Source organism: Diadema setosum, chromosome 19 (genome assembly GCF_964275005.1).
Source record: "Diadema setosum chromosome 19, eeDiaSeto1, whole genome shotgun sequence".
Classification (NCBI taxonomy): domain Eukaryota; kingdom Metazoa; phylum Echinodermata; class Echinoidea; order Diadematoida; family Diadematidae; genus Diadema; species Diadema setosum.
In genome coordinates, this window is record NC_092703.1 from 19323780 (window position 1) to 19336974 (window position 13195).

At 38.5% G+C, this 13195-nt stretch overlaps 1 protein-coding gene across 1 annotated transcript in view; it reads left to right on the plus strand.

Annotated features, from left to right (window-relative positions):
• The window catches only part of LOC140242318 (connector enhancer of kinase suppressor of ras 2-like), a 96072-nt gene extending 83237 nt beyond the window's left edge, over nucleotides 1-12835 (plus strand). The window contains exons 14-17 of the mRNA XM_072322057.1: nucleotides 2487-2966; nucleotides 9277-9461; nucleotides 11331-11491; nucleotides 12433-12835. Of these exons, the coding sequence (XP_072178158.1) occupies nucleotides 2487-2966; nucleotides 9277-9461; nucleotides 11331-11491; nucleotides 12433-12835 (1229 nt within the window). The remainder of the gene's footprint in view (nucleotides 1-2486; nucleotides 2967-9276; nucleotides 9462-11330; nucleotides 11492-12432) is intronic.
• The last annotated feature ends 360 nt before the right edge of the window (nucleotides 12836-13195 follow it).

Sequence of the window (13195 nt, forward strand, 5' to 3'; positions counted from 1 at the left end):
CCTTTTATAGTAGGTAATAAGGCAGAATTGAAATAAATGATTCATTTCAGAAGAGACCCTCTTCAAAATATAAGTAAATAAAAATAAGGAGCAAACCTGAGCTATAGTGAACCCACAAGCTCATACTTCTATGATCTTTAACTTGTCAAGTCAATTACTGTTGCCTTAATAACTTATTGCTCTTACATGTATATGTGAACATTATCACCTCAAATAGAATACCACACTAAATGACATTAGGTAACTAAGATGTCATGTTTTATGGCAGATAGAATGAAATTGAAATGAATTGAATCCAATTTCTTTTCATTTAATTAGACCTCATGAAAGTGCATTTAGTGCAAGAACTAAGAACAGAAATGATAGGGAATGGGGGAATCATTGAATGTTCAAAAGAATTGCTGCTGAATAGATAAAAACATATATGGCACAAAAATGAATTAACTACCAAGTAATAAAAATGGCTCGGCACAACAAACGAGAGAAAAGGGAAGTAAAGATGAAAAGATAGAGGAATCCCTATTGTGAATGCTGATTGGTTTGAATTCTATTTGATTAATTTTCAAACAATACACATTGTAGATTATTCTACAGAAGTTTTAGTTAATTGATTGATTTGCTAATGTCAGTGGCAGAATCATATTTGCAGGCATCACAAATACATGTTTGTGCCAATTTGGGCCATCTCTTTGGAGGGAGGGATTTAACTCCATACTCCCACTAGTTCCTGGTGCGTATTCACTTCACCTATTTGGGATGCTGGTAGGGAAAGAGTGTAGATAGGGGAAGTGTAAACGCTGGACTTCATGACATAGGAGAATATATTCTAGTTTGAATTTCACTGGAGTCAGTACTGCTGTTTTGACTGGTCAGAATGAGTAGTCGTTTGCGAATCAGTTTCTCTCTCTTCCATAGGCGAAAACACCACAACCATACTGTAGTCAGTAAGTCTTGTATTGCTCAAAGTTTATCCATTTTTATTTGTGTCTTTGTCAATACCTGCACTCTATACTGGCAGTGTATACATCATCATTTCTACCACCACTTTTCTGTTCAGTTGATGAATACTCAAGGCATCATCAGACAATTATTCATCTGTCGACCTGGCATTGGTAGATGACATGTTATGAGTGTTAGCCCTGATGAGATTTGCTGTGTGTGTGTCTGTGTGTATGTGTTTCTGGTCCTGCTGTGTGGTATCACTAAAGTTTCTGTACTGGAGAACAGAATGCGTGTACCTTCTCGTCTCTACATGGTATGCATATTGTCAGCAACAAGGCATTTGTAGACACATTCTCTGCTTTCCACCATACGTAGAACCTGACTGTCACTTTGTCAAAGGTTCTCGAAGTTTAACTTCGAGAACTCCTTGCAAAGCTTTCTTGTCTGTTCACACTGGCAGCCAAACTTCTCAAAGTTTCAGTTCTCAAAGTTTGGATCACTGGTGCGCAGTTGCAACAAAGAAGAAAGTGTGCGCCATCTGACAGCTATAGATTTGACATGTATGTCCCTCCGAGTGTGTACTTTAGAGGCACTACGGCAACAGTCTGTTGGCTGGTCACGTGACAAATTTCATGAAGTTTCAGTTGCACAAATTCTTAGAAGATTTGCAGGAGTTCACAGGGGCGGATCCAGGAATTCCGGAAAGGGGAGGCGCCTCCACAAAATTAAAATTGGGCGCATGAGCCCCCCTTTTTTTCTTTTTATTTCTTTTGTTTTAGCAAACAATAAGAGGGGGCGCGTGCCCGATGCACCATCCTCTAAAAGATCCGCCACTGGTCAGGATATTTCCTTCGTTTGAGTGGGAAGTGTCGTGAAAAGTTTCACAAGAAGTTTTTGCGAAGTTTGCGATCACACTGGCAAAACTTTGAGAGCTTGAACTTCACAAAGTTTTGCCATTGTGACTGCAGCTTGTGTGTAGTTGCAATTGCGTAGTGGCGGTGTAACTGCAATATAGGCAACTACTGAGCTCTGAGAGTCACTGAGATGCTTTCCAATTTTTTCATGGTTATCCTGTTTTAGATGACATCATCAGAAATTAGGCACATAGGTGATGAAATTTTGACAGGTAATACCTCAGTTTTGTCTTGAAAGACCACAGATCTTTGTGCTCCAGTCAGACAAAATTATGTGAGCACATCTTTGAATGCATATTTAGTTAAAGGTCATCTCAATTTCTGTAACATCATATTACCTGTAGCACATGTATCATCCCTTTGAGAAATGTGTGTACTTTCCTCCCAGCTGTCAGTGGTCTCTCACGCCACCTAGTAGTAAAGAGCTGTGTGACAGAATCAAGTTGTACAGAGACATTGTATGATAACTCATGATGGACAGTCCAATACCGCAACCAGTGAGAGAATGAATGGTTGCATACTCTCAGTACTTCATGGAAGCATAAAGCAGTCACTATCATCATTAACCTGCCATACCAAACACAGGTTTTGATTTCTATGCAATTTTGTTTTATCTGCCTGCAGAAGAAGCCGATGGTTATGCCAGTGAAAGCACTGATGAAGAGAGTCGCAAGGGAAGCATCGACATCCTTAACGATGGAGGTTCCTCTATCAGTGATACGGACTCCATCTCCCAGGGGGCAGCAGGTCAGACGCCCACACACACACCCAGTACCACACGCAGCGAGGCCGCAGAAGCCCTGGCCAACATAGAAGGTGAAGCAGCACAGGCCTCAGTCAGGCGTAGGGCCCATTACTTTATAACCCCAGACTCTTCTAGGGAGTCCAGTCCTGCTGGCAGCCCTGATGTTGCACGGCGGGGGCAGGGCTGCTCCCCAGGGGTTATTATTCACTTCAAGGAGCGCATGAACCGCAAAAAGCAACAACAGATGTATGAGCTGAAGGACTGGGAGAAGGGCGGGGAAGTCCCCTTCTCCTCAGTAGATGGGTCGTGGGAGCAGGAGGGGGAAGAGGCGGATGAGGAAAGTGAGAAGAGACATGACAAGACGGGTAAGAATGATGATTGATCTACATGTTAGACTGAAGGCTGGCTTATGGTACATAGATATGGATCCCAACAGTTTGCAGACAAAGTCATTCACACTGATTTATTTTGGCTGAATGAAGGTTGGCTTTCTTCGTAACACAGCCCAACATATTTTCAGCTATTGACATCAGGAAGTTCAAAGACTCATTTCTGTTGCTATTGCATTAGTGAATCCCAGGTGTTTTTGCAAGTGATACATGTATGTGATCTACAGTGTTTGAATTCTGTCTATACAAGTGGATCATGAAAGCAGCAAAAAAATAAAAAATGAATAAAAAATATGCATTTTTGAAAATGTTTTGTGTGCTGTCAAATTGATTCAGAAATCTTCACAAATTCATATGGTACAAGATAGTCAATGTAATGTTGGCTTTGTAAAGAAGTATTATATTTATGTCATAGCCAGCCTTCAGTGTGGGACCTCATAGTATTCATTATCTCTCCTGTAGCTAGAGAAACTGCCATACTTGATTCATCCCTGCATACCTATACTCAGCCTAACACTTCTTATTCCTCCATGGATCCTCATTGCCTTTCTTACCATCTGGTTTCAGCTAGCTGCTGAAATGACTGCATTACTAGTACTGCATGATACAATCTGTATGACTGAAATCAGGACAAAATGTGCTCTGAACATTTTATGTACAGTGCTTTGCAATAGAAATTATTTCTTGATATGAACAATAAAACAGCAAGATTAATTTTGCATGAAAATCCTTTACAGTTTTTGTAATATTCTCTGAGGCATTTAAGTGTTCATGAATTTTTCATGAAGCTTTCATGAAATTCTCTAATTCTCTTTCATTCTATTAAGTGCCCATGTTCATGGCCCATCTCTCTATATCTTTAAACTAAGGATATTTGTCAAACTGCGCAAACAGTGCATATTATTTTGGCTTGAATAACTGGATCTCGGTAGACAACGGCTGTGCAAATTATTCTGTAAATAATGCCAGTGACAGTACATGCACACTCACAAAAAAGTGATCATACATGTATTACATAATAAGCAAACCATTATATATCTGTTTTGTCCAAAGAGTAATATCAGTAGAGCTTGCAGTTTGCACGACTTCATGTGATCTAGAAAGCAAAATTTACTTCTGATGGTGTGTCCAACACAAGTCTCTGTCCAATAGAAATATAATAAAACTCATTATTGCAACATCTGATCCAATGGCTGCTAGCCTGGATGATCACACTATCATTTTGGGTGCGTTGGAGTGCTCTCCTAAAGTGAACTGTACCATACCATACCTGCACCAGAGGAGTGCTCGAAAGCTCCTAGAGTGTACTGTACGGTACTGAACCAAGTCAAAAAGTAGACCACTTCCTGATGTGCTCCAAAAGGGTACCAAAAGCGTACTTAAAGATCGCATGTGAAGAATGCATGTACGCAATAATGTACGCAATAATGCAAAGAGTTCATTCTCTTTGTTCAGGACATCTGTAAGTAGTTCAAGCATGTCAGGTGAATGACCCTCTTGCTACGAAATGTGTGACCCCCTCTAAGAATAACTTGTGAGGTACACTTTCTCAACAGAGCGCTCAAACACTCCCAAATCTGGCACAGTTCGATATGGTACACTTTCGTTCAGTTCACTTTGGTTTGCTTTAGAGCACTCGAGCCCAACCCATAATTACAAGCGTGCATCATAGATTGCAGAATCTAGAGAAAAATGATGGTGAACTTTCACCAGCTTTGTGAAACATTCATCTTCACACAAAATTTTGATATCCAAATTCATTAGCTGAATGACATCAAACATGCAAAAATCAATTTTAGTCTGGGTAACTTCAACAATAAGGAATCGGAACGAAAAATTAAGTAACATTTAGAAAAGACTTTTGGGTTATACATCTACCACCAACTTGATGTGCCAAAAGATGCCAGTAAATTTGTCTCGATACAAAGGTACCTGGCAGCCACACACCCAGCTCACTTTGGATCTGTTGTAACAAGCTTTATGTGCATGCATTACATATACCATAAATCAATCCCAATATTCCTGTTTTCATCATGATGCTATATCATCCTGAATGTAGTTGCAAGATTACAGAGGTGGTTGCAACTCAATACTCGGCTCAATTCATGTGCACTGGCTGTCAGTGGCAGCTTTGTATTGTAGATCAAAAGCTTCTATATTGTTATATAATGCTGCAAAAAGTAATATTTCAGCTTGCTTTTAGACAACTGCTTCGCAAAAAGAGTATCATCCTTTCAGCATGTATCAAGCTTGATAGCTGTAGTATCTTAGAAGAAAATGTAGGACACCACATAGGGCTCTGTATTCTCTGAGAGGAGTAAAAGAATAGCAACAGATGAATTAAATCTTGATAGAAATAAGGACACTTACATAGAAAGGCAGTGTGTATGATGGAATGTCATACTTTGTGAGAGTCGACTGCTATTTTTTTCCCCATCATACAGTTGTAATGCCATAAATGTAATTCTGTTGAGTTTCAAGTATCAATAAAGTCTTCTTTTTTTTTTTTTAAAGAACATATTCCTTCCTGACCTCGACAGTAGAAGTTGATTCTTAGTCACAAATTTAAGCAAAAAAGAAAAAAGAAAAAAGGTGAAGTAATGGTCCTGTGTTCCAGGTAATGAGGTTTTCTAGCATCTATTGTAGGGTCATACTGAGAAGAGGGCTCATTCTACCCTGTGTCACAACATTCACATCCTTCTGCCTCTGGAATGTATTTTCCATGCAGTGAAGTAGAGCCTTTTATTTGAAAGCCAAATGGAAGGTCATCGGACTTTAATAGACATCTGTAATAAAGGAAGCATTGCTCGCTTGTAATTTGAACTGAAGTGTAAAGCAGTTTGTTTTGGTTCTTGAAATTATTTACAGAAGGAAGTTGATGGAGAGCTGAAGCTTTACCTATACACTTATTACCATTCTGAGTATCGGCACATGCAAATGTATATCTTGTCATCCATAGAATTCATGGTTTCATGTATTCATTTGCAACGAAATTTTTTTTTTCATTGATATACTAGATGTATAGCCATATGCTACCCATCTCCATGGCATGTAGAGCTAAAATTGTGTTTTCTGTGTAATACAGTCATTATGCCCTTGTCATGTAGTTTCAAAATGCATGTAGATGGACCTGCATGTTCAACAGTTCAGTCATTCATTGCTTGTATGTGATGCAGTTATTGATGGGATTTTCATGTGGGTGAGGGAAAATCTTTGATTAATGCTGATTACATCTATTAAAGCACAAGGTTTTGGTAATCATGGCATCAAAGCAAAATGCTTGTATGATTTTTCCTTGATCATTATTAGCATAGACAGGAAAAAAACAAGAGATTTGTTTGAATGTTTTGATATGTAATCATACACATCTATTTATTCAAATATATATCAAGGCTTGCTTTATTTGTGTATACTGTAAAGCCGAAGTATGCCTTTGCCCAGAACTCTTAGTTTTTGATATTATTAGAAGAAACCATACGCGTCATTTTATCATTCAGAGAAAGGAAAAATGAATATCGTGCCATTTTGGTCATCAAGAAATAGTGCCCTGTATAAAGTTGTTTATCTTGTGCTTTCAGCTAGAGCACTCAACTGAGTGTGATCATTCATGACACATTTCAGAAGGTTACTGCAAGTCAGTTTGTTCAGTGGACCTTTTGCTCACCATTGCATGGCAGTCACACTCGAAAGCTTTGTGTTCTGCAATTCCTGTATAATAACTGACCAGCAGGTCGTATGGACAATATGCAAATTCTGTGGCACATTGTAAAGTGTTGTCTTTTTCTTTTCTGTTTTACAGTCGTTTTCATCCTTGAAGTTGCCCAAATTTATTTCACTCTCCTTAAAAAAGAAAAAAAAAAGATTAAAAAAATATTGACAAATGGATACATATACTTCAAAACTGTATGTTTTGACAAAAAAAGTTCCTTTTTTAAAGTGTTGCATGCATTTTGAAAAGAATGAATGCATTTGTGATGGATACTATGCATTTATCTTATATCCATTTGTTTATATTTTATTTTTAATCCTTGCATCATTCCATGCATGACTCCTATGCAGAGATTTTGGTTTACTATGGTCTCAAATACAGTTGATCAATCTTCATTCTGTTGTGTTTGTCAATGTCTTCCAAACTGTGATGAGACATTATGGAAATAACATCCCTTGTTTTAGTTAGAGTGGTAAAGAATGACTGACTGTGTCTCAAATCCAGGTAAGCCTTTCAGAATTTCTTCCCAAGTCTCCTGTCCCATCTCCTGCCCTCTTCCACTCACCAATGATTGTCTTTGGATGATATCATATGGGAATGTAGTCAGAAACTAGCAAACATGTTTATGAAGCCTGTTACACAATATAGAGCACACATACTATCTTTTAAGTTTATTGCCATATTCAACAAATATCAGGCATTTGTCTGCAAGCTGGTTTGAAGAAAGTATAGCAGAAAAAAAGTACTATTTTCACGTAGCTGACAAATATAATGAAAAAAAAAAGGTAAAATCGTTCAGACCCCCTAAAATCATGTTGACCTGTAATAAAGGTCATTACCACTACAGTCAAGAAATGTGATATTCTCTGCTGAGATGTGGTGTACTAAGATCTCACTGTGTGGTGGGAGTATTTCTTGATTCTGTGACATTTAAAGCTGAGGTAGGCAGTGACCAATGGATGCCGAGGTAGTCAGTGACCATTGGACGATGGTGATTCAGCTGACCATGAAGCCAGTGCTGGTCCACATTGAAATCATCACTGTCTGTCCCTCTGCATTTTTCTCTATTCTCTTTGTATCCCTGCCTCTAATACATAAACCTTCTCTGTAATACTTCTTTTCATCGCCTGGCATTTCCTTTCTATATGTCAGTATCATTATTCTCAAGCATTATGTAATATTGACAAAGAAAAGTTTATGCTGGTATGTCAGTCCTGGAGTCTCCGTCTTATATAGAAAATCAATCTGTAATTTCATTGTAAATGTATGGTATGCAAGATGAAGTTTATCCATGGAAATTAGCACTTTGATGCCTTGAAGTCACCTCTTAAGTATGCGTTTATTCGCCCAATCAATATCATTTTTACTAAAGCTCTAGCTCATGTGTTTTAATGGGCATTTGGTGTTGGATATCACATGTAACTCACTGTTTCAAACTTTTGTGTCATACATTGTTAGCTGTAGTATGGGTGTGTGTTGTGAGTTTTGTGTAATACACTGAACTATCGGTGAAAGGGTATCCATGAAATGATTACATGACTAGAATTATACCTCAGTCATCCAGTTAATGAGTTACCAAGTTCATCTTGTGGATAAAAAGGAATCATCACTGGAGTGCCTACTAATACAAGGTTTTATCATTCATGATATGAACACAATATGGCCTACATTGTACCTGTATTGAGATGTTTTCTACTCTTTTGGTGATAAAAGAGGTGCAATTGTGTCAGAGGTTATGATCAATGGATCATGATGTAATATACAAAATGTATCCAAATTATATGGGTGTAAAGGAGTGTATTCAACCACTCTGCATAATATGTACAACATTGATACTTTTTTGCATATCATGAATTTGAATTGATACTTTTTCCAGAATATTTTGTGCATTCTAATGCCTGTGTCACCATAGGTTTTAGTACTGAACCTCTTTTCTGAGCTTCCATAAGTCAATTCTCATTGATTTAGGCATTTAGGAACACATTTAAAAGATTTTGTAGATTTTATCAAAGAATAGTTGAATTGCCTGTATAAATAATGCTTTTTATTTTAAATACATGTATAGTAGAGGTAGAAGTTTGTATACAAATTTAATGTGACTTTTGTGCACAGAGAGTATCATAATGAATAGTTTCTCAAAATATACTTGTACTCACACATGCTTTGTATGTAAGGACAAATTCTGTCACTTGTGGAAAAGTAGTCCGTAAACCAAATTAACAGCTGTGAACTGTTGCCGTACAGATGTTGTTTCAATGCCCATATCTGTGATAAATATGATCATGCATTTCTTTCACTTCATAGCTGAAGTACTGAAATTATAAGCAAGGGTGTGAAATGATATGTGAGATTTTGACCAATATTATGTTATTCAGGACCAGCTATGAATAGAAGTCTATGTCATGGTGGACTTTAACGGGCTGTCAGTACATTGTATATTATGTGCCTTCAAAAGCAAACATACACATCAATCTAAAAGTAGTTAGCCCTTTGTGAACAAGTCTAGAGTATATTCCAAATTGGCTTCGCTGTCTCTATGCATTTCAGTTAAAGTTATAACTCTACTTTACTCAACAGAAACAAACACTGATGACCTCGTAAAAGAGTGGAAGAAAATCAACAATGTGACGGTAGATGTTCTCAACCGAGGGACCAGTTTTAGGGCCAAGAGGAAGGAGAGACCAAGCATCAAGATCACCAAAAAGATGTCTCCAAAAGAGGAGAAGAGTTATGAAAAGAACATGCTGCTTAGAAAACTTAAGGTGAGAGGTTGTTGTTTGCCTTTAATCATGCCTTGTTTTTTAAGACACAGGCACAAACATGCATGCACATACACTATTCCATACGCAGATGATGATTAAGGTGTGCATGTTTACTAAATGTAGGCAGCAGTAGCAGAAATAGTTCAATGGTTTATTAAATCATTGAGTTTGCGCATTGTAACAAGATAAATGGTCAATAAGAAATCATACCTTTAAAGCATCATTTTATGTATGTTTTATGAACAAACCAATCAAGTTATGACATGTCTACTATTATATCCCTCACAAATTACTTCTTGTCCTCTGATTGGTCGAGAGCACTGAAAACGACAAAACATATTTCTACCATACAAATCCTTGTCCCGTTCGCGTCTTACTATTCTTCCTAGGGAAAAGTACAAAAACTATATCACGCTGCCATGGAGATACTTGCTAAGCTCACGCTCACCACTCTTGTCACAAGCGCGTAACCTGCATGAGACATCACGTCACAGAACAGTTTTCCACCAAATGCACGATGTCTACGCATGGAGAGATAAAGGGCATCGCACAGTCGATGCATACACTTTCACATTGTAATTTTGTGCTTGGAAAAGAAGAAAAATGACTTTAGATCAGTTAACCACTCACTTTACTTTGCTGTAACTCTTGAAATTCATTGGGAGGGATACCAGGCCATTTTTCGAGGTTCTGGTTACACCATGTGCCTTCGGTGACTTCAGCAGCACTATTTTCTTCAGGGCTGCGCCCCTCAGAAAATAGTACTACTGAAGTCATCTCATGCACATGGTTTCAACCAGAACCTCTCAGGCCTGGTATATTTGTATACTATTCTCCTAAGAATTGTGCTATGATGTAACATTTGATATGAGATACCTGTTCAGAGTCTAATTCCTTCAGTATTCCCCATCACACATTATTATTATTTCCAAGTAAAAAAAACACCAACGCATTGTAAATTTTCAGTCACAAATTGAATTGAATGGCATGCCAAGGAGTCCTGGTCAGTTGAATCTGAAATGAATGATAAAGAAGATGTCACTGAAGGTGTGTGAAGAAGGGAAGCATAGTGAGGGGATCAGATTATTGATTATGAGAACTTGTCACAGATATGTACAGTTGAACCTCTCGTATCCGGACAAGTCGGGACCGGGGCTCATCAGGATAAGGGATTTGGCCGGATACAGGAGACTCAATGCTTTATACATGTACATATACATACAGATGTACTGATGTAGCCCATTGTAGTACCACATGTAGTAATGTGTATACTGCAACCTTTTCATTGTTACACTCAGTAACAGACCCCAAAATAGAGGTTCGTGTTTGCAAGAATGAAATCATTTTCTTTGATAAATTCTTAGAATGATTTACCTAAATAATTATTAAGAAATGTATCAAGTAGATCTTGAAAATAAACCGTACTCGGCAAAGTCGACTGTAGGTCACCATTGTTAGATTGAGTTGGGAATCCCCCTTTCCTCCCGTAATTATTAAAAAAAATCACGGCAAGATTGCGTCCATATAATAGAGAGATCCGGATAAAGGGAGGCCGGATAAGAGAGGTTCAACTGTATATAGATTGAGGTCTTGCAGAATACAGGTTCTATTTTTTTAAAGAAATTTATAGATACATTGCAAGTATTGATACAAAAGCATCATATACATGTATGAGTTCTGACAAAGTGATGGGTAGACTAAAAAGAATAACAGTGTTGAGTATTCTGAGAATATGACACTAAAACCTAATACATTTTCGTCACATCATAAATTCATGTAATTCTGCTGATTGTTGGTATTGGCCTGATTTTGAACTTGTCCATGGTAAAGAGCTGGAAATGAAAGGAAAAGGTGTGTTCTCCTTGGCAGGCAAAGCAAGCTGAGCTGGACAGTGTGGAGAGACTCCTGAGGGGTGCCACAGTGGTAACCTCAGAGGTTCTACAGGAATGGAAGGAGCAGAATGAAGACCTCCTGAGGTCCATTAATGGTACTACCAAGGACCACGTCAGCAGTGATTCCGACCCAGAGAGGTGAGGGCAAACTGGTGGAGAACCTGATAATGGCATGTCTTATGGACAGAGCTGATATCTACATTTAATACAACTGGCCTCCTGTCTACCGTCTAATGCATACTGTTGTTAGCAACTACACTTGAATCCCAAGTGTGTATAACACAGAGAAAGTAAAACAAAAACATGCACTGCTGATGAAAAACAACAACAACAACAACAACAACAACACACAAATAGAGCAGCAATGCAGAAATGTTAGCAAGCATGCACAGATTTGTACTAGAAAGCATCATCAAAGGCACCTCTCAATTACTGTTTTGATAATTGTTGATGTTACTGTCTGTTCCTTGTGAAAACAGAAAGGAAAAAAAAAATCTACAAAGCCACTAAGGCTGTGAATATTGTAAGGGAAAAATGCCATAGGTAAAATCAATTTCACATATTAAAGGGCAGTGTTACAGGAGCACCTGAGTGTTTAGTGTATGAGTGAGATGACATAAGCAAACACATGGCAAGTCATACATGAAGAAGTTATTTGACGTGGCCTTCAATGGGCACTTTGGCAAAGTCATTGAATTCTCTGACAGTTCTGTAGCTTTTGCTTCACTCATTTCCTTGGTGTGTAACTTGTCATCAATGTGTTGTTGTGACTCAAGTCGAGTCTGTGAGAGTTATTAAATTCATATATTCTCTGTTGAGTCACTGATTCTGTGCTTTCATGACCGAAGTTTTTGGAGAAAACTTTTTGTCAGTGGTGGTTAGGCTACCTCTAATGAACCAATGTGACTTTATTCATAACTTATAGTATTAACAGTGAAAGGAAACATTTAGATCTGTTCAGTTCTGTAACAGAAATTTACTATTATAGTTGATATTTCTCCTGAAACATTAAAGATGCCCTATTTTTACAGAACAACCATTGGATAATGACATTTGTTTTCATTTCTTCTGCTCAGTAGCAGTCAGGAGCTCCACCCATCATCTTCCATGTCATCCATCAATACAACATCGACTACAACCTCAGCACAAGAATCTGCCGCCCTCTGTGAAGACACAACGCCAGTCAGTGATGGTACGACGTCAGGCTGTGATGTGCAGACTCCGCTGAGTGACACAGTGCCGGCCATCGGTGACAGGCAGTCAGATGGCACTGTGACTGCAGCCGATGCTGAATCAGCTCTTGCCATACCAGGAGACTCCTCAAAGCTGAACCTAGGGGCAACCAGTGAGGATGGAGACTCCGCCATCGTCAGATCTGAAGACGAGAAAAGTGGAGAGACACTGCCAGGAGAGTTGGACCTTGGGCTGGTCAGACCAGCGTCAATGAGATCAGAGAGTGAGGCATCAGAAACAAGCCTTTAAAGAGTCTGCAGTCCTTGATCTCCAGGATTGGCACCACATTGTGTGGGTTGGGACAGTTCTCTGCCGCTCACTGATGAAACTTGTGTGACACATCACAGCTGGACGTCAGTTTGGTTCAATGCTGGACTGTGTTTTCACATGATTAATTCTTGTTCAGTGTGTAGTTCAATTATTGGGGCAAAAAGTTAGGTTGGTAGTATTAGTGGTCATTAGATTCCAAAAAATTGTAAATCGATTCAAATTCCCTTTTTATTTCCTCTGTGCGGGCCATGAGTATTGAAATGCTGCAGCCATTACCTTCCATACATTGTGCCTGCAGTACAGTAAGTGACTTGTAGGGAGCTGCTGTGAAGCCTTGTC